This window comes from Gavia stellata, chromosome 1 (assembly GCF_030936135.1).
Source record: "Gavia stellata isolate bGavSte3 chromosome 1, bGavSte3.hap2, whole genome shotgun sequence".
Taxonomy (NCBI): domain Eukaryota; kingdom Metazoa; phylum Chordata; class Aves; order Gaviiformes; family Gaviidae; genus Gavia; species Gavia stellata.
In genome coordinates this window covers 93824618-93842416 of record NC_082594.1, presented here as the reverse complement: position 1 = coordinate 93842416, position 17799 = coordinate 93824618, and the positions used below count along the sequence as shown (strand labels likewise).

The window sequence follows — 17799 nt, the reverse complement described above, 5'->3', positions numbered from 1 at the left end:
ACTACTTCACACTATCTGCCCAACTTCTATATATTTAAAGTTATATAAAGTGAACACCACCCTAATACCAGAACATGACAAACAAAGTATTAGATAAATGATAATGTCAGGAAAATGAGATATTCCAAAACATCACAATTAAAGTATTAAATTTAATTCCCTTACTAACAAGCAGCAAGTATGAAGGATAAAACAGTGCAAAGCCAATAACCTCTCTGTCCATTCTCAGTAACAGTCACATTTCAGTATTAGTGCTGGCTAATTGGCTGTTTCTTGGCAACCTAGACTACAGTGCATTGTAGAAGTCCAATTCTTATACCACAGAGAGAAGTATTATCTTATTACACTGATTAGAGTGTAAAAAAGTCTGCAATTTGATCAAAGCAGACCACAGCTACAGTCAATATATAGTCAAGGTCTATGCTCTGTTTCCATGCTAGAGTGGCATGCCATAATGACATCCTATCTGAAATAAAATGCATTTCCTTCCATCCTCAGATTTCCTGAGTAAGATGAGCATCAGGCCAGTTTTTGAAGGATGTCTCCTATAATGATTTCAAAATAAGCACGTGATAACAAACCTATGTGCAAAAACCTCTGAAATAGAAGCCTACAATGATTGCTCTCTGTACACAAATGCACACAGATACACATACTCATACACTAAGTTTTCCACAAAGGTAGGCTTGTCATTCATCATGCAGTGCTACACCTGCAAGAAAAACCCCATCCACAAGACACAATGTCCAAGATACACAACGTTCCCAGCAGGTGATTTGCCACCTTCCAAAGGCACCTACTTGCTTCCAGTTGTACTAGGCATTGGAAGAAACACTTTGATGAGGATTCCCCTTTTGAGAATCTATTGTCTTGCTACTGTTCCGTGCTTCATCAGTATTTTCAAGAGATTTCACCTCTGCCTTGTCCGACAGTATGGTGGATTTGGGAGGCTTGCAAATCAAGCAGAGGAACTTGAAACAGGAGAGCAAACCTTCAGAAATGCTGGATGAGAAAAGCTTTTTGCATGGGTGGCAGAACTGGTAGAACACCAACATGAAGAGGACAGCCATGCAGTAACCTATCAGGAGCTGCAAGACCAACAACGGGGCGCAGACATACAGGTAGATATCAGTTTTATAGATGTACCACATCAGCAGGAGGAATGCATTCTCGATGAATCGCAGCATGTAATACACAGTCAGTCGGTACCAATTTTGGGATTTGTTAATTAAGTCAGGATCATTGAGCTTCACCTGCACTGCCGACCAGCAGAACATGTTAATGCCAGCATACAAGAAGGTGAGAAGGCACAAGACGATGGTAGTGCCGACCCTGCTCAATGCCTTCTCTATGTTCTCGGGAAAAGGGGACTTGCTCTGCCAGAAGAGAATCCACGGGTAGAAGAAAAAACCAAAGAAATTCACAAGCACAACGGGAAGAGTCCAGATTTGAAGGACTGAACTGAAAAGAACCAACACCGTAACTCGCGTAGCAATCTCAAAGCTTCTCCACATGAATATGCAGAGGTAGGCAGCTGGTTTCACACTGACATCATAGTCATCATACTTAATCTTAATAGCCAGGATGTTGCAGCGTAAGGCGCCATATACAATTGACAGGAGAGAAAGGACCATAAAAATACCTACAAAGAGAAAACACAAATCAGGACCTTCAGGTTAGCGGAAGTTTAAAGACATTGCATCAGAGTAGTGCAGATGTAGTTGTCTTCATGGCACTTCTGGGGATTCCCAGCAGGGTGTAATGCCAAAAAAAAGCCATTCCTTGTATACACTTCTGGGTTCTTACTCTAACCCTGCCTCCTATTTTGGTCTCCATTTGTTACCTTTCCCAGTAGCTAGAAAGGAAAAAAAGGCACTTACAGTCACAGGTGTCTCTTCCTCCTCCCCCCACCCAGGGCTGTTCATGCATGTACTGTCTTTGGTAATCATACAGCTCAGTCATAAGTGTATCCAAATTGCTCTCAGACTCTCACAGAACTCCACAAGCCACAGGGGTGCTACTCCCCCTCTGTACAGATGAAGAACTGTGAAACAGAAGCTGAAATTTTGGAGTTACTTGGGCATGCAGATACCTCAGTGCTTGCGAAGTTCTGTGTCAAAGCAAACTGTCTAAGCTCACAGAAGAGCTCTGTGATGGAGCTCAGTATTGAAAGACAAAGCAATTTAAACCCAGAATCACCTGTGCTTTTTCTGCCTGTGTAGACAGAGATTTGCTCACCTGTCTACACCGTGTTTTCCCACACACTGTTGTCCTTACACATGTATCTATATCACGCATTTAAAAACAACACTCCTTTTTAAAATGTCTTTAAATTCAGATCAACTTTCTGTATCTCTCATCTACCCAGAATCCCTCAAGTGAAGGTTTCATGGCATTTAAATTCTGCAGAAAGTGAAGGTGGAGGCCAGTTGTTACCCGGCCTCCCCTCCAAATGCAGTAGGGGCAAAGCTTTCTGGCACTGCAGGAGGAGTCTTGTCTTGCTACATTAAGTAGGACAGACATAGAAGAACTCTGAATGCATAGAATAACCATTCACAGAGAAGTACCTTGATGTTCAGAAGTGCTAACCACCCATGTTTTTGTTAGCATGTGCATACTTTCTTCACAATTTTTACCAACATGCTGAATAGCTAATTTAGGGGACTAATTTTAGGCACCCCCAATCAATACTTTTAGTTTCAATCTTAGTATTTTTTCCATACAAGGAACACTTCAAATGCAAATGAGTTAAGCACAGTGAAAATTATTCAGTTGTTTGTTTTAGAGTTTCAATGAAACTAACCAAGCTAACTCATCATGCTACAGGGCATTATATTGCATCAGAGAAAACAAAATAATCAGAGTTGGGAATTCTTGATTGTGTCCATTACTTTTGCAATGCTTAGCAACCAGTGCTTTCTGCAGCCTTCAATTAGATTATGTGTCAATATCCTACAAATTAACTGCATTCCCTGCTTTGCTACAGCTATTTAGAAAAAAAAACCACTGTATAGTCATGGCTAATGAACATTATTGATTTCCAAGCATGATTTTGAAAGAAACAAGTGTATTTTAGGATGTCTAACAACTTTCTAGCAGTATTTTCTCTATCATTTTAGCTAACCTCTCTCTCCCATCCCAATCCTCAAACACCTCTGAATTACTTTGAAAAGAATTAATTAATCCTTTATATCTAAATTTCCAATAGCACTCAGTAAGCTGAAAAACATTTGCCATTTTATACAGTAATTTTGTACATGCCAGTTTGGTGGTGCATATATTCTCTGAAAACAGTTATGCATTTGCTTGTTTAAGACTTTTTTAATGTGTGTTTTTAAACATCTTTTTCACAGCACTGTAATTGATCTGAGACTTTTTAAACATTATGTCTTAGAAAACATTGGCTGAAAGCAGAAAAGCTAGCGAGTGCAGTCAAGAATACTGCTTGATATCCTGTGGCCCTTTACAATATCTTCCCTGTAGTTTTGAGCAAGCTCTAGAGCCATGAGAGAACAAATAACTTCCATCAGCTAATGAAGCAAAAGAATATTCTCAGAGTTAAAGAAACAAAAAGACCTACCAACTGGTACAGGGTGCTGCTGTCCTGGAACTCTGCTTGCTTTCTGCTTTGATAGGCTGAGACATTCATATTACTACCCAATTTCATTTTAGGGATTCTATATTAATCTCAACTTGTCTTAAAAACTCAAGCCTTCGAAAGAGGCATTTCTCCGTCGATAAAACCAGGTCATGCTGACGCTGGTTTAATACAGTAGTCCAGCCCTGCTCTTTTCCCAAAAGCTCAGTACTGCCACCAAACCTTCAGTTAAAGCATCACTTTTAAGTCTGTGAGAAAGATGGCTTGAAGCAACCACAAAGGGAAATGTGGGAGGCTGACATTATTGTTGCTTTTACTCATCCTGAGTAGGCAAAGAAGTGAAAATTTAAAAGGCAAAGTATCTTCCCCTGGAACAGTCCCAAATCCCCTAACAGTCCTCATAAAGGTGACATTTCTCTTCTTCCTTCCTGTTCCCAGAAGGCTACACTTTTCTTATAAATCAGAGATGCACACTCACAGAGTCATTCAGGGAGGTACTGTTTTACTTTGTTGTTTCTTTTATTGTGTCTTAAGTCTTTTCAAAGACCAGGTCCTTCCCACTTCAGAAATTGCTAAGAGAGTGAATTCTGCTCTAGATGAGCTACATTACAAATACCTATTACTGAAACCTTACCTTCAGCTGAAGAATCGTAAGTTATCTATTATATATACACTATAGTTTTCTTAACTGATAATCAGAACCCTTGAAAAATAAGGGAATTACTTTGTTACTTAGGACAAGACACCTAGATACAAGTTTTTTTGCCTTAAGATATAATTTCAGAATTATTCTGCTGTAGAAGGTGCACCTTTTTCAAGGGTAAGAGGCCAAGTCATGCATGCCCCACCTCCAGCTAGCGGGTTTTGTAATGAACACTAAAGACTCAGGTCTTTTTGGCACCTCTTGGCCTTGTGCTTCTGCCGGTGGTACTACCTAAGTGAAGAGGGCTGGATAGCTGCCCAACAGCGTGTAAGTGGACCTGACCTGATGTCAGCCACCTCTCTGAAGCAAGGTTATAGCTGGCTCTAATGCATGATACTGACAGATGCTGAAACATTTAGTACAGGATGAAGCCCAAATGCACAAGAGAGACCTTGGCATCTGTTCTGGGAGTGGCAATTACAAAGTCAGACTGGGCATTTCATACAGTAACAAGTTAGGAACTTCTTCCCAGTTAGGCTGTAACCAAAGAAAGAGCTGAATGTCTAGAAGTAGGACTCAGATTAGGCTATTACATGTGGATTTCCAATGTTGCATTTCATCCAACAACATTTCTATGCATTTCATGCTAAACAGTCACTGAAGCTTTATGTCTTTCATCACTAACCTAGAGGCTTTATCCTGCTTTTGCAACTCTCTTTAGTTCTCTTGATCTTACGTTCTTGGCAGACACTGAAATTACAGTTTTGGAGAATGCCAGATGCTGGCAAGAATCTGATCATTCAGAAGAAAACATCCAGAGAAATTAATGAATACCATGAAATACACAAGAAAGATGCAGCATGGCAGTTGACAAAGGGCTAAGGCAAGGATGCATGATCTTTTCAGAACTGTTCAATTCAATACTGGAAGCGATAATGAGTTTCAAACAGATCTGAAAGGGACAAACCAGCCTATGTAGCATGATGGTAAACAGCTTTTTGTTCACAGGTGATACTGACCTCATTACCACTGACTAAGCAGAATTTACACAGAATAACAGACAGAGTAGTGCAGGAATCCAGAAAAATAAGAGACTGATGAGGAGACAAGACAAAAAATGTGGAAATCAAAATACAAGAGAGTGATAATTATAACGGAGACAAATGGAAAAGAGTGTGCACTTTGCAGGACCAGTGTCAGAGAACAGGGAAGTTGAAGACATCTGAAGTGTGGAAGAAGAGCTGGACTGGCTGTTAAATTACTTTGACGATGCTGCAAGATCAAAAGGTTGAAGTCATACCCCTATACATGAGAATCCCTGTATAGACATAACAAACAAGCTGAAATTGTGCTATGCATCATTCCCATTTACTCTGGAGGCTGGTGGACAGAAGGTACTACTGCAGAAATAAGCTGGCTAAAGAGATTGCAGAAAGTTCCAATATTTCAGAAGGTAAAATACACACAAGAGGAATATGGTTAGGACTCTTGTTTTTCTGATGAACAAGCTTTAATAGACATTGCCACTGTTCCTAAATCACTGATTAAGAAAAAAAAACCCCACTTTTTTTTCTCTTCATTTCTATATTTTAGAATTACACCTGCTATGGAGATGGTTTCTGGGAGACACAAAATGACTACTGCGTTTGCTGGTGGGTTCACTGAACTCCCTGGTGAGCCAGCTTATCTCTGGTTGTTCAACTTCACTTCACCTACGGAAGGTGACTTATCAGTCTGTGATTCAGAATTTCTCAGCAGTGACTGATAAAAGTCAGAAGTAATAGGGCATTACAAATCATTATTAAATATGCAATTCTCTAATAATCTGGAACACAGCACTTCTTTTTGGCAATCATGACCAGTAAGGTCAACACCAGTAATAGAAGAAATACAATAAAAAGGTGACCTTTCTCAAGCAAATGCCTCTGCAGTGAAGTGACTGGAAATTTTGCTAATTGCACTGCTCAGCAAAGGATTCAGCTGCTTTGTTCTCATCCCATGTCACAGATGCAATGGTTATTTAAAAAGCCTACCTTAGCTGTGAAGAACTCAGAAACTGTCAGGAGCAATGTCTTTCAAGTAACTACTACTATGACCTTAAACAAGTACTTTTGTATAAAGACCTTAACCTGTTGTAATATCCTTATGTGCTGACTCTCCCTTTGGTATATTAAAGCTTTGCTTTCTCTGAGTTGACGGGAGAACCCTGACGTTATTATAAAGGCTTCTCTGAAAAATCTTAGTTCCTTACCTTGGTACACTGCCAACCAAGGTACCAGGACTAGAGAAAGCAATCGGATTCATAACGTGTCACTCTAGCCTCAGCCTCCCTAGCTGTGAAGCTGGTAAAGATCCCTGGCCTCTCAGGGCCTCAGAGATATAACAAGAGCTTTTTGTATTTCAGTGGAAACACACCTCCAGTCCACATAGGTGCCAAAGTCCTTTCTTACACCAGAAAGCTGGTTGTCCTATGACCAGCTGGAGTAGGTTCTTCACTTAGCAGCCAGCCAGCAAATCAAGAATTTCTTTTTTTTTTTTTCAAGGAGCTGGAGCATATCATGGAGCAAGATGCAGAGTCCCGCCATAAGAGAGCTGTCCTGGTAAGTCCATGTGGTGCATCACTGCTTGGTGAAGGCTTAACAGCTTGGGTCCAGAGATGAGATGGCCACATCTGCACACCAGCTTATTGAATCCTGCCTTTTGATTCCAAATTCAGAGTCTGGCACAAGTAAAGACAGTTCACGTCCTTAGTCCATATTTGAAACTGCATTCCTGAAAGTATACCTTTCTTAATGCAGCATGGCAAAACATGCTGTGCACTGCACCCCAAGGAATTTTCCAGAAAATTTGCTCAAAACCCGAAATGGAAGAGAGGTAAATTTTTTTTTCCTTCTTCATGAAGACAGCTTAGTCCCTCCAGCTGCCTCCCTCTCATGACATAATGGCCACTTAGGAAATTAATGTTTTTATAGCAACCTGAGTATGCTACAGGAAGCATCATAGTCTAAAACACAATGGTATAGATAAGCTTGAGAGCAACATCACCATCAAAAGCTGTCAGGGAGATGAAATCCACTGCAGTATGCTTCATTCTTGCCCAGGGCAGCTACACCTGCCTGCTGACCCTCCTCCTCTCCCTCCCACCAAAATATGGAGGTCATAACAGCTCTACCTACTTCTGGCAGCCGTGATCTCCTGCTGCAGGACACAGATGTAGAGCTGGAGCGTGAGCTGGGGCGCCGAGCCGAGGAACGCCTGGATCACAGACGCCCTGCTGAACGCAGACCTGTGTGTACACAGCTTGCCTTCAGCCTGGCCCACTTCCTTCTCAATTTCTTCTGAGTACCCATCCTTAGGCATCTGCTTCTTCTTTGTGATGCTGACATAGGGCTCTTCAACTCTGCCAGCATGGAAGTAAATGTAAAAGACTTCCACACACCTACAAGCAAATCAGTAAATAGAGTAACAGGAAAAAGCAAAAGAAAAGCATAGGTCTTCCCACTCCTTAGTATTTTAAGCCATCACATACTAAGTCATTTGTTCACAGAGCAAAGCCTATACATTTTCTCCTCTTGGTAAATTTGCAATATGACAGATTTCACCCTTTAAAACGTGAACTGCATGCGACTGGAGGGAAAGAATCTGGCACTGCCCTTTGGGCTGCTTGTACGGGAGGCAGTTTAGTTGTTTCCTATGTGCTACCCTTGCTCTCTGCTGTCCTATTAAAGTCCTTAAACTACTCATCCACTACAATGTTCATAGGTTCCCAACCCAGGACCCAAGTTGGAAGTGTTTCTTCTTCAGATTCTCATGTCTTTTTCTTGGTGTTATCCACGACATGGCAATAAAACCACTTCTCATACCTTTGCCTTAAACAACCTCAAAACATTGGAGAGAAGCTCAGGGTAGAAGCGGGTGCACACACCTCAAACAGTTGGACTCTAGTCTGTGCTTTACCAAGCAATGGTCCCAAAACACAAGTAACAAGCCATAGCAGCAATAACGAGAAGAAGCATTTTAGAGGCTCACAACTCTGGATATTAACATTTTTTAAAAAGACACAGAAATAGCTTTACTCCTTACGGTTGCTTACATTTATTGCACTGTTTAAGGAATATTAAACGCAGTCTTGCAAAAATATTCTAAATAAGAAGATGCAGTGTTTTCAGTTGCTGCAGCTCTTTGTACTTTAAACACAGGTGAACCAAACCCTCTTGTTTGTGTAGGTCTAACTTACCACAGACTAACTTCCAAAGAAAAAAAAAAGTGGTGCTAGCACATACATTTCTATTCGTAAATTACATATTGTAATACACACTGCCTCTACCCATGCACAGAGAATAATCCATACATTTGGGAGGAAACGGAAACGGGCTAAAGGGGTTGGCAGCAGCAAATGCTGTAGCAACAAGGATGAGTTGGCTCCTCGAGTATTAAAGGTAATACAGCCTCAGACACGTTTATGAAAGGAAAGTTTCTGAAACTTCCTTCCAATACCTACTTTTAGTTTGGCAAAAACTTTAGAAAAACTATTTTAAGAGAGTTGCTTGGTTATGAAGGTGTCAAGGGTGGACTTGGGCATCAAGCAGAACACGAAACACAAAGGGGAACAGTCAACCTTGCCTGCGAAGTAATAACAAGCAAGGATCTACTGAGGTAGAGATGAAGTCACAAGCTGAGGGGGAAGGGAGAGGAAAGAAAAACTATTTCTGTCACATTGCATAGGGTCCTAAAAATACAGGGCCTGCTACGGAGGAGTCCATGTACAGCAGGACCATAAAGGATAAATGGCATTGACTACTTGAAAATAAAACCCCCAAAAGCCCAAATTCAGTGCAGACATGACCTGCTTTCTCTTTAATGCCTAACCCTGGTATGGGCTTCAAGAAAAACAATCATAGTGTGAGCAGCAGGACTGGTGAGGGCTGGCTTCCAGCCCCAAGGGAAGCTCGGGGGAGAGAAACCCCCACTGCAAGGGCGACCTGTGGCACCAGCTCTGGTCACATATCCTCCCATGGCCCAACATGCATCGTCTCTTCTTCTTGTGTAGGCATCATCCTCTGATGAGGACTGAGCTGTCTTTTTTCCTTCCATAGTGCCTGCTGGGGCTCATGTCCTCCACCTGGTTGCCTCTGTAGGTAATACTTGCTGCAATGCAGCATCTCCAAGTCTCTGACAGGTCAGATTTGGCCAGTGAGTTTTTGTAATGTACAAATAAGCCTTATCTTCTATTTAAAAGTATCTCACAATCACAAAGCACGGAGCTATGCTTGTCTGAGAGTTTGAATTCCCATTCCTTCTCAGCTTGATTTTTTCCAACAATTGCCAAGTCAGAGTCTAACAGTCTTTTACGGGAAAGCTCAAAGACTAAACTGTAAAGCAGCCCTGACAGAAATTCAAATAAAAGCATACTGATTTTTGTTTTAATAAACTTGATTTCATTTTTTTTTTCCCCTAACTGGACCACTAGCAAGTTTCACCTGCTCTACATGGAAGGCAGTTTTAGGATCCTGTAGTACTATCATTGATTCACTAGGCTTCAGATACTATTATCACTACAGCCATTTGAAGTGCCCGGTGTGCTGGAGGCTCCATTCACAGCGGTGACTTTCTATTTTCCCCTTGTTAATCTTTTCAGTCCCTGCCAGTCTTGTTCCATGTGAAAGAATCCACACAGCCAAAAATAAAGTGTGAAAAATTAATAAAGCACAACAGCTTATGAAGCCAACAGATATCCTGAAGCAAACAAATTGATTTTATTCCAAAAGAAAGATCCCAGAACATTTTAGTCTCACTTAGTATTCACAGCCACCTATTCATCCTGAGCTGAGGGCAAGTCTGAAGCTCTTACGGAAAATGAGATCTCAGCATCAGCCTCTGAACTCTTGCTGTGTGCGAGTAGAAGCAGATACAGTCTAGGGACCCATCTAACAAATATGCAGTAATCCTATAAAAGAGATTATAAGACTCATAAGACTACTGACTATAGCAAATATTATAATCAACAAAATGTTAGGTTTTGGAGCAAGCATTTGATTTGTATTTATTAGCTAGGTATTAAGTAGCAGTATATTGTTTATGATGGGAAATTTTATGTCCGTATAGAAAAGCAAACACAATGTGAAAGAATGGTTTGATGAGCAAACCTTAGGGCCAAAGGGGACTTTTACCAGTACAGCAGAGTATTAAAAGTGGTATGTACAAGCACTCAGATTACATCAGTAATGATGCCCATCTTCTTCCGAGCCCTGCCCATCCCATGCAAGAGTGTCTCTGGAGGTCATGCCTTCTGGGGCCAATAACAAATGTACTCAAGACTCTAGCTGGTGCCGCTGCCCAAGCAACTGCTTCAAACAGGAGCAAACTGGCAGCTGATACAGTAGAAAGAAAGAGCACCAATCTAAATGTTTAAGTAATAAAGTGTAAGAGGGGCATAGGCACTTGAAGAACCATCCAGGTGAGAAGGGTTCAGAACAGTGATGAAGAATCAATTCAGATCACGTACCTGTGCCATGTTACGACTTTGTCTATGAAGTGTATTCAGAAAGTCTTTAAATGAACGGGCTTGTTCTTTTTTAGTATGAAACACAACTAAAAGACAATGCAAGAAGGCGATTGCTTCAAGCCAGTTTTTCTCCACAGTTACAAACTCCTCCACAGAACAGGGAATTCCCCAGAAGCCCTAGTTGCTCACTGCTCATTGCTGCTCCGCTCTGGAGGAACAGGAATGGGAGATGCCAGCTTCTGCACAATCCAACTTCCTGCAATGCAGTGATGTTTAGGGCCCTTTCAACAGATCCTCACATGGCATCAACAGCAGAAGGCATGCAACTGGCCGGTTTCACTGCATGTAAAGCAGTGACAGTTGCAGTACAGGCTCTGAAGGAACTAAAATTACTTTGAATTAAACAGTGTTAGATCTACTCTCTACAATGAAAGTTAAAAAGTAAGAAAAAGATGTGCTGCTTTCTCCCCTGCTGCCAAATCTTGGCAGAGAGAAGAGCTATACTTTTTCAAGGATCCTGATGGTGCCTACAAAGAGTGATTCAGCAATAACACATTCGTCTTCTACACAGTCAGTAGGAGGAATAATCCTATCCTTATACGCCTGCTGAGAGCAAGCACCTCATTCCCTCTTTTAATCATGGATATGTGGGATTTAGATACAGGCAAAATAATGGTGGTGTGAAGAGGGAGCAGGCAATGAAAACAGGGAACTTCCCACAGCCAACAAGCGCTCCAAGAGCAAACATCTATTCGAGCGACCTATCCACACACGCTCACTGCAAACGTACAAGCAGATTTCTCTAATGACTCAATTTTTAGTAATCCCTTTTCTTTAGAGAAGTGTTCAAAAGACTTATCAGTCCTGCAGATTTACTTACCTGTGTCAGACAAAGATTTGTTCCTCACTCATTGTTCTACCTTCCATCTGCACTGACTTTCTGTTCATCGCCTCTTGGACACCTAACACATCTGCTCAAGAAAAAAAAAAAAAGCCTGAAGAGGGTCTAGGCATATTCTTCCCATCTGGAAAAGAGGGAGATGCATCAACAGTTGTAAAGTTTAGAGATAGGAGAATGTCCTACAGTAAGGTCTGCCAATGGAAGTCCTACAAGGAAGAGAGGTTTTTAGACCTGTGCTATTCTGCACTATAAAGCAGGTCACTAGGAAAGAGAAACTACGCATGAGAGACAATGCTTCTGCACAACGTGACTGAAACATTATCTGCACCATTATAGCTTATTAGATTTCAAACTGCAGAATTAGGTGCCCAAAACATGAATGACTCCAGTAATTTCAGCCTATAGGTGTTTTGTTTTCGGTTTGGTGGGTTTTTTTTTTTTTTTTTTTTTTTTTTTTTTTTAAAAAACTTCCTGCAGCTCACAGAATATAACTTCGGCTGTAACAGCAGCTCCTCCGGCAGTTTGATGCAAACTTCCTACTGCATCTGCTTTGCTGCTGTCTACAGGGTACATAGACATATGTGATTGTTTCTCCTTATGCCTTGAGAAACAAAGCCTGATCCCATTTAAAAAAAAAAAGTCTATTGTTTATAACCTCATCCCATTAAAATCTGAGAAAACAATTAGTATTCTAAATAGGGGCCTGTTATATTTGCTTTTGATTTCTTTTGTAACAGAAGCTCATCATCCTGCAGATAGAGCCACGTCCTAATTGCATGTTCCTTGTAAGGAAGAACCTGCAGGCCCACATTCAGCTAACAGAGCACTAGGGATGGTAGTTTCAAAGACACCGGCAGTCACTTAGCTTTCCTCTCCATGAAATCGGTATCAGAAGGAAACACTGCCAAGTTCACACCAGTCTCTTCTGGATATGCCACTTCAGTACTGTCTTCAGTAAAACAGATAGTAAGGAACCACCACATCCAGCAGATGTACAGTGCAATACCACCAACACCCCCTGCTCGTGACTGTAAGCCCCGACTGTTCAAGTCAGTTTGCTGGAAATCTGCACTCCTCACTTCAACTCATGACCTATTCATTGCTTGCAGAATAGGAAAGGGCAAGCAAGTTAACAGGGGTTTCTCTGGCACCCTTCACGAAGAGCTATTTGTATCTTGAACAAATCCCGAAGTGCAGAGCACTACGCTAGCAAAAAGACATCCAGTTACTATTTATTGGAATTGTAGCAGCACCTAAAACCTCAAGACAGTGTCGGTGCTACAGGTGCTGGCCAAATGAACAGGGAACGAAGAGACAGTCCTTGGCTCAGGAGCAGCTGATAACGAGCCAAAAAGCTCATCATGGTCTTTTCTAAAGAAAAGAAAAACGTATGAAATCTCTAATTGACATTGCCTATTGCTTTAAGTCATTTTTTTGGTGTAATAATTTACTTCTTGTGGTAAAAGAATCTCCTTTTACAAATAAAAGGGAAAGTATGCAAATCTATTTTCTAAGCATCCAGACAAAATAGTGTGCTCACAAGGACCGGCACCGACCTGAAATGCTGCAGAAATCCCCCATGGTGTCCAGAAACCTGCAGTCACTTTGTTCCAGCCAACACTCGGAACAGCCTCTAGCATGCCTGCATCCTGGGGACCAGAGCCAGGCCACTGAGAGGGGTAGGAATTTTACTCTACAAATTGCTCTGAATTTAGAGAAACTCTTAGGGAGTGGGAGGAGGAATTAAAAAAGGGTGCATTAACAGTACTCTCCCAGTACAGCAGAAGTCCTCTCCAGGAACAGAAATGCTTCCTAATTTTAGTGCAGTGGCAGCAGCAGGACAGCGAGTGCCTCCTGAACAGGTGGAGTGTGGGTGTTTGGGGAAAGTGGTGGTATGCAAGAAGGTTTCATAAAACAATGTACTTTTCCCCTGTCACACAGAGGATCCAAAATAGGCTGGATCATTTGGCTTGCAAAGCTCAATACCCTCCTTCCCTGCCAAGATATTTCCATACCATTCCCTGAAATTTAAACTTAACTTTTTAAGGAAAAAAGGAAGGGGAGAAAAATGGCTATCTTTTAAGATGATGAAAAAAACCTCACACAACGTGAGGGCTGCCTGTAAACCAGTGCACTGATATTTGAGTCTGAACAGAGAAATACCAACTACCCTGTATCATGTCACAAACCAAACAGAGATGGTTAAAAATCTAGTGTTAGCTTTTTTAAAGCCAGCTGAAGCAGACCGCCCTCTCTTGAAGCCACTTTACACAGACTAAAGGCTCTTTAACATTTCATTCTGATACTGCAAGGGGACAGATCCTGGGGTGGCTCTACTGTCTATGTGTCCTATTTGACCTATTTTGACCCAGAACTCCCTAAAAGGCCCTGGGCTGTGCCAGTGAGGTATAACAGAGACCGAACACAGGGGCTAGAGGGAGGTTTCATAGTGGGGAAGCAGATGACTAACAGCAGCAGGACTCTCTGCTGCAAAGGAGCAGAGGTTTGCCTAAAAGGATGGGACAAAATGGCTCCAGGGACAACGGTCCTTTTCCGCTTACAATGGTTAAAGCCACAGTGAAGTGATGATACAGCCAAAAAATGTTTTGCCTTCTAGCTATCCCCTCAGGCTTGTGCGTATTCCAGTCCACACAGTCCTCCTGTGCAAAGTAGGGAAAGGTAAGGTATTTCATGTGCTGGAAACACTTCAACTTTTACAGTGCAGATCTACACCTGATGGGAAGCAATGTGTTTCCTCTTCTGACAGATAAAATAATGTTTAGTGGCAGTGGATAGGAAGGCAAGGAAGAGAAAAAGAAAAAAAAAGACCTTTAACATCTGTCTCAAACTGGTCACTTTGCCTTCCCGCACCTCTGTACTGTATCCTACAAATAGATACATTTCGCTGAATCTAAAGAGAGATTGTTTTCTATGAAACTTTTTCTCTTAATTTGTAGAGTCCTTCCACCCTTCAGCAGGAAATAAGTTTTTCAGGTGGCATGAAAGTACTACCTTCTTTTTATTAGTAATTATAATTCCAGTTATCCTGGGTCTAGAGAGAGGTTAACATGCATCTCCTCCTATTGCCTGAATGATGCCACGGGGACTGTGGCACAGGCATGCTGCAATGCTTCCAGAACATCTTCAAACCTTCTGGAAACATTAAGTTTGTAAATTTCTGAGAAAGGCAAAAGTGCAGAGCTGGTGACAGACTCATACACTGCAGCATCATGGAGAGGGCTTCCGTATGCCCACTAGTTTTACAGTAGCGACTGCAGCTGGGAGCTCGCCAACACAGCAGAAAGTGTGTTCTGTGCAAGATGAGATCCCATGTTGTAAACAGATAAACTTGATGTTGAGAAAGAAAGAGAAAGTGAAATCATGCTTGGTGGTTAAGGTCGAAGCAGGTCTGTTCTCTTCCAGATAATTAGAAAGAAAATCCTCTAATTTGTTGTTGTTGCTTACATCCTTTGCTTCTTCCCATCTTGCAGCTTGACATAACATTCTTTCCTTGTCTGACCTCAAGAAATTTGTTTAGAATGACAGAAGACATGAACATAATTTTTATTTTGATAGTTTCTCTCTTTGGTTCCACTCTTATTTTCTAAAGAATGTGGAAGTATTTTGTTCTCAGCTTTTAGGAAATCAGAGCTCTTCAAGAACTTAACAGTTAAGCTGTAACTCTTTCTTTAAAATACTAACAAAACTCTTTAAAATACTAACAAAAGTTAGAAGAATTCAATGTCTTTGAAGTATAAGATGTTTTTGAAGTATAAAGTGTTTTTGTAAACATCCAAACTGTTCACCCTTATTAGTGTGAACAAATCTTCCTTTTCCACACTGTGCAGGAATTTCAAAAAGTTGGGGATACTTCTCCTAGCCTCTACTACAGAGATACTATATTTAATTCCTTTTCTTTTTAAAGAAAAGTTTTGAATGAAAATTTAAAATGAAAGCCCCCAGCAAACATTTTGTCATGGGTTTGCACCACCTCTGTAACTTTTCATCTACCTGTTTTGTTTTGTTTTTTTTCCCTAAGAACATTTTCAGTCAGAAGTTGAACTGAAGCTGAAAAATCTCCAAGGCAGTTTGGGTCAAGAAGCCCACTTTGTGAAGAAAAAGACGAAAAGCATTGCTGGTATTTCCAAGATGCGCAGATGGGATGGGTACTATCATTGTTTTAAACCAGCAACTGAGTAAGTCTTCTTTTCTCTCTTGGAAGTAACCTCAGCGCAAAGTGTTACGGTTAAACCGGCAGTGAACAGACACAACCCTTTGCAAAAAGCCACACGGACGGAAGATACGCGCAGAAAACGCCACCAGAAAGAGGGAGCAGGCTCTGCCGGGCGCTCCTCTCCCCGCAGGAGCGCAGCCTGCCCGCCACCTGCCTCGCAGGAGGGGCTTAACCCATTTTCTCCAGGGCTAAGCGCTCACTGAAGGTCGAAAGCACCGCGCCCCTCGCCGTGTTTCTGCATAAGGACGCTTGAAAAGGAAATTCTTCCTCCGGCAGGCTTCAGAGACAAGACTGGGAGGGATCTGACCGCGGCTAACACCGGCGCAGAGCAGCAGCAGCCGCCGCCCGGCAGCGGACGCGCCCGCCCGGCACAAAGGCCGGGGCGCTCCGGTCGCCCGTGCGAGCCCCGCGGCGCGGCGGGCACCCCCCGGGCTCGCCCCCGGCCGGCCCGCGCAGGCGGGAAGGGGCGGCGGGGCGGAGCGGGACTCACCGACCTGACGAGGGGCCCCAGCTGCAGGAGGTGCAGCAGCAGCACCAGCGGGCGGTCGCGGCTGACGTCGCGGTGGATGAAGACCAGGCTGAGCTGGACCAGCGCGCAGGGCAGGAGGGCGAAGAGCAGCGTCAGCCACTGCCACATGCGGTCCCCCGCCGCGCGGTACGCCCCGCTCAGGCACAGGGCGGCCGCCGTCTCGGCCACGAAGAGGGTGAGGGAGACGAGGACGGAGCCCGGGAATTTCATCGCCGCCCGCCCCGCGCCGCCGCCACCGCCCGCGGGGCGCGTTTTCGCCGCGCCGCAGCCGCCCCACGCCCCGGCCCGCCCAGCCGCCGCTGGGGCGCGGCGCGGCACGGCGTCCGCTAGGGGGAGCTGCGCCGCAACCGCCGCGCCCTCCGCCGCCCCGCGGCCTCCGCCCGGGATGGCGCCGGGGGGGCTCCGCCAGCGGGGGCTGCCGTGCGGGTGAGCTCGGCGCTGCTGGGGCTCGATCGTGACAGCGGCGGGGCTGGGGCGTACGTGGAGGAAGGCTCCTCGGGGGCGCACGGGGAGCCACCGCCTCGTCAGGTCTCCTTTGGCCGCAAGATACGTGCTGAACTAAGGGGGGGGATTGGTCGGTGGAAAGGTGGGGTTCTCTTCAGGGGGACCGCGGCAGGCTGGAGAAATAGCCGGAAAGAAGCAGGCAAGGGCAGAGTGCTGCACCTGGGAGAAAATAACCCCATGCAACAATAAAGGCAGAGGGACAGCTGATGAAAAAAAATGCAGAAAAGGAGCTGCGAGTCCTGGTAACCCTCCCCTGATGCACCTGGTTCAAAGGCCTCCTCACCAGATTAACGAACCTGCTGGTAGAGACGCTCTTTTACCCCTTTGTCAGGTGGATCTTACCCTAGCCTGTCAGGCCTTTCCCTCGAAGGGTCCTAGGATCACAAACCCACAGCCCTGCTCTGACACCAGCCGTTGGCCAGCAGCATTTGTCTACCATTTGTAAGCCTTTCCCCTTCACCAGGAGCCAGGGGACCACCTCACGCATTTCTCCCTTGCCACCAGAGCTCTGGAGTCGTTCTGGATGTGCATAAGGTCGCTCTGGCAGTATCACTGATGCCTGCATGGGAGAGCAGCAAAAGGTACTAGCCTGAGGGCAAGACAAGCCTTTGCAGTCTCTCCACAACATCCTGAATTTGATCACCTGGCAAGAAACAAAGCTCCTGAGGTACCAAGTCAGATTGGCAGATGGTGCCTGTATCCTGCACAGCGGGAGTCTCCAATCACCCCACTTCTCTCCTCCTCTTGGTGCAGGTCCTTGGGTCATGCTCAGCTGGCTCTGATGCCTGCCCTAATAGATCCTGTTTCTCCTTGCCTGTTCTCAGGCAATTGCGGATCTGCATGTGGAGATTAGCTACAGACCTGAGACCTACCAGGAGCACACCA

At 43.8% G+C, this 17799-nt stretch overlaps 1 protein-coding gene across 1 annotated transcript; it reads right to left on the bottom strand.

The window, feature by feature from the left end:
- Positions 1 to 815: 815 nt before the first annotated feature.
- On the bottom strand, positions 816 to 16620 carry XK (X-linked Kx blood group antigen, Kell and VPS13A binding protein). The gene is made up of 3 exons (XM_059824936.1): positions 16376 to 16620; positions 7418 to 7680; positions 816 to 1642 (listed from the first exon to the last, which is right to left on the bottom strand). The coding sequence occupies exons 1-3, from the start codon at positions 16618 to 16620 to the stop codon at positions 816 to 818; spliced, it is 1335 nt and encodes a 444-aa protein (XP_059680919.1).
- Positions 16621 to 17799: the final 1179 nt, after the last annotated feature.

What these genes read in the sequence shown, in the direction of transcription:
- XK (XM_059824936.1), bottom strand. Translation starts at nt 16,620, where the DNA reads ATGAAATTCCCGGGCTCCGTCCTCGTCTCCCTCACCCTCTTCGTGGCC. An exon ending in CAGCTGGGGCCCCTCGTCAG is followed by an intron (nt 7,681 to 16,375) that starts GTCGGTGAGTCC and finishes ATTTGCTTGTAG; the next exon opens with GTGTGTGGAAGTCTTTTACA. An exon ending in GGAGATCACGGCTGCCAGAA is followed by an intron (nt 1,643 to 7,417) that starts GTAGGTAGAGCT and finishes TTCTCTTTGTAG; the next exon opens with GTATTTTTATGGTCCTTTCT.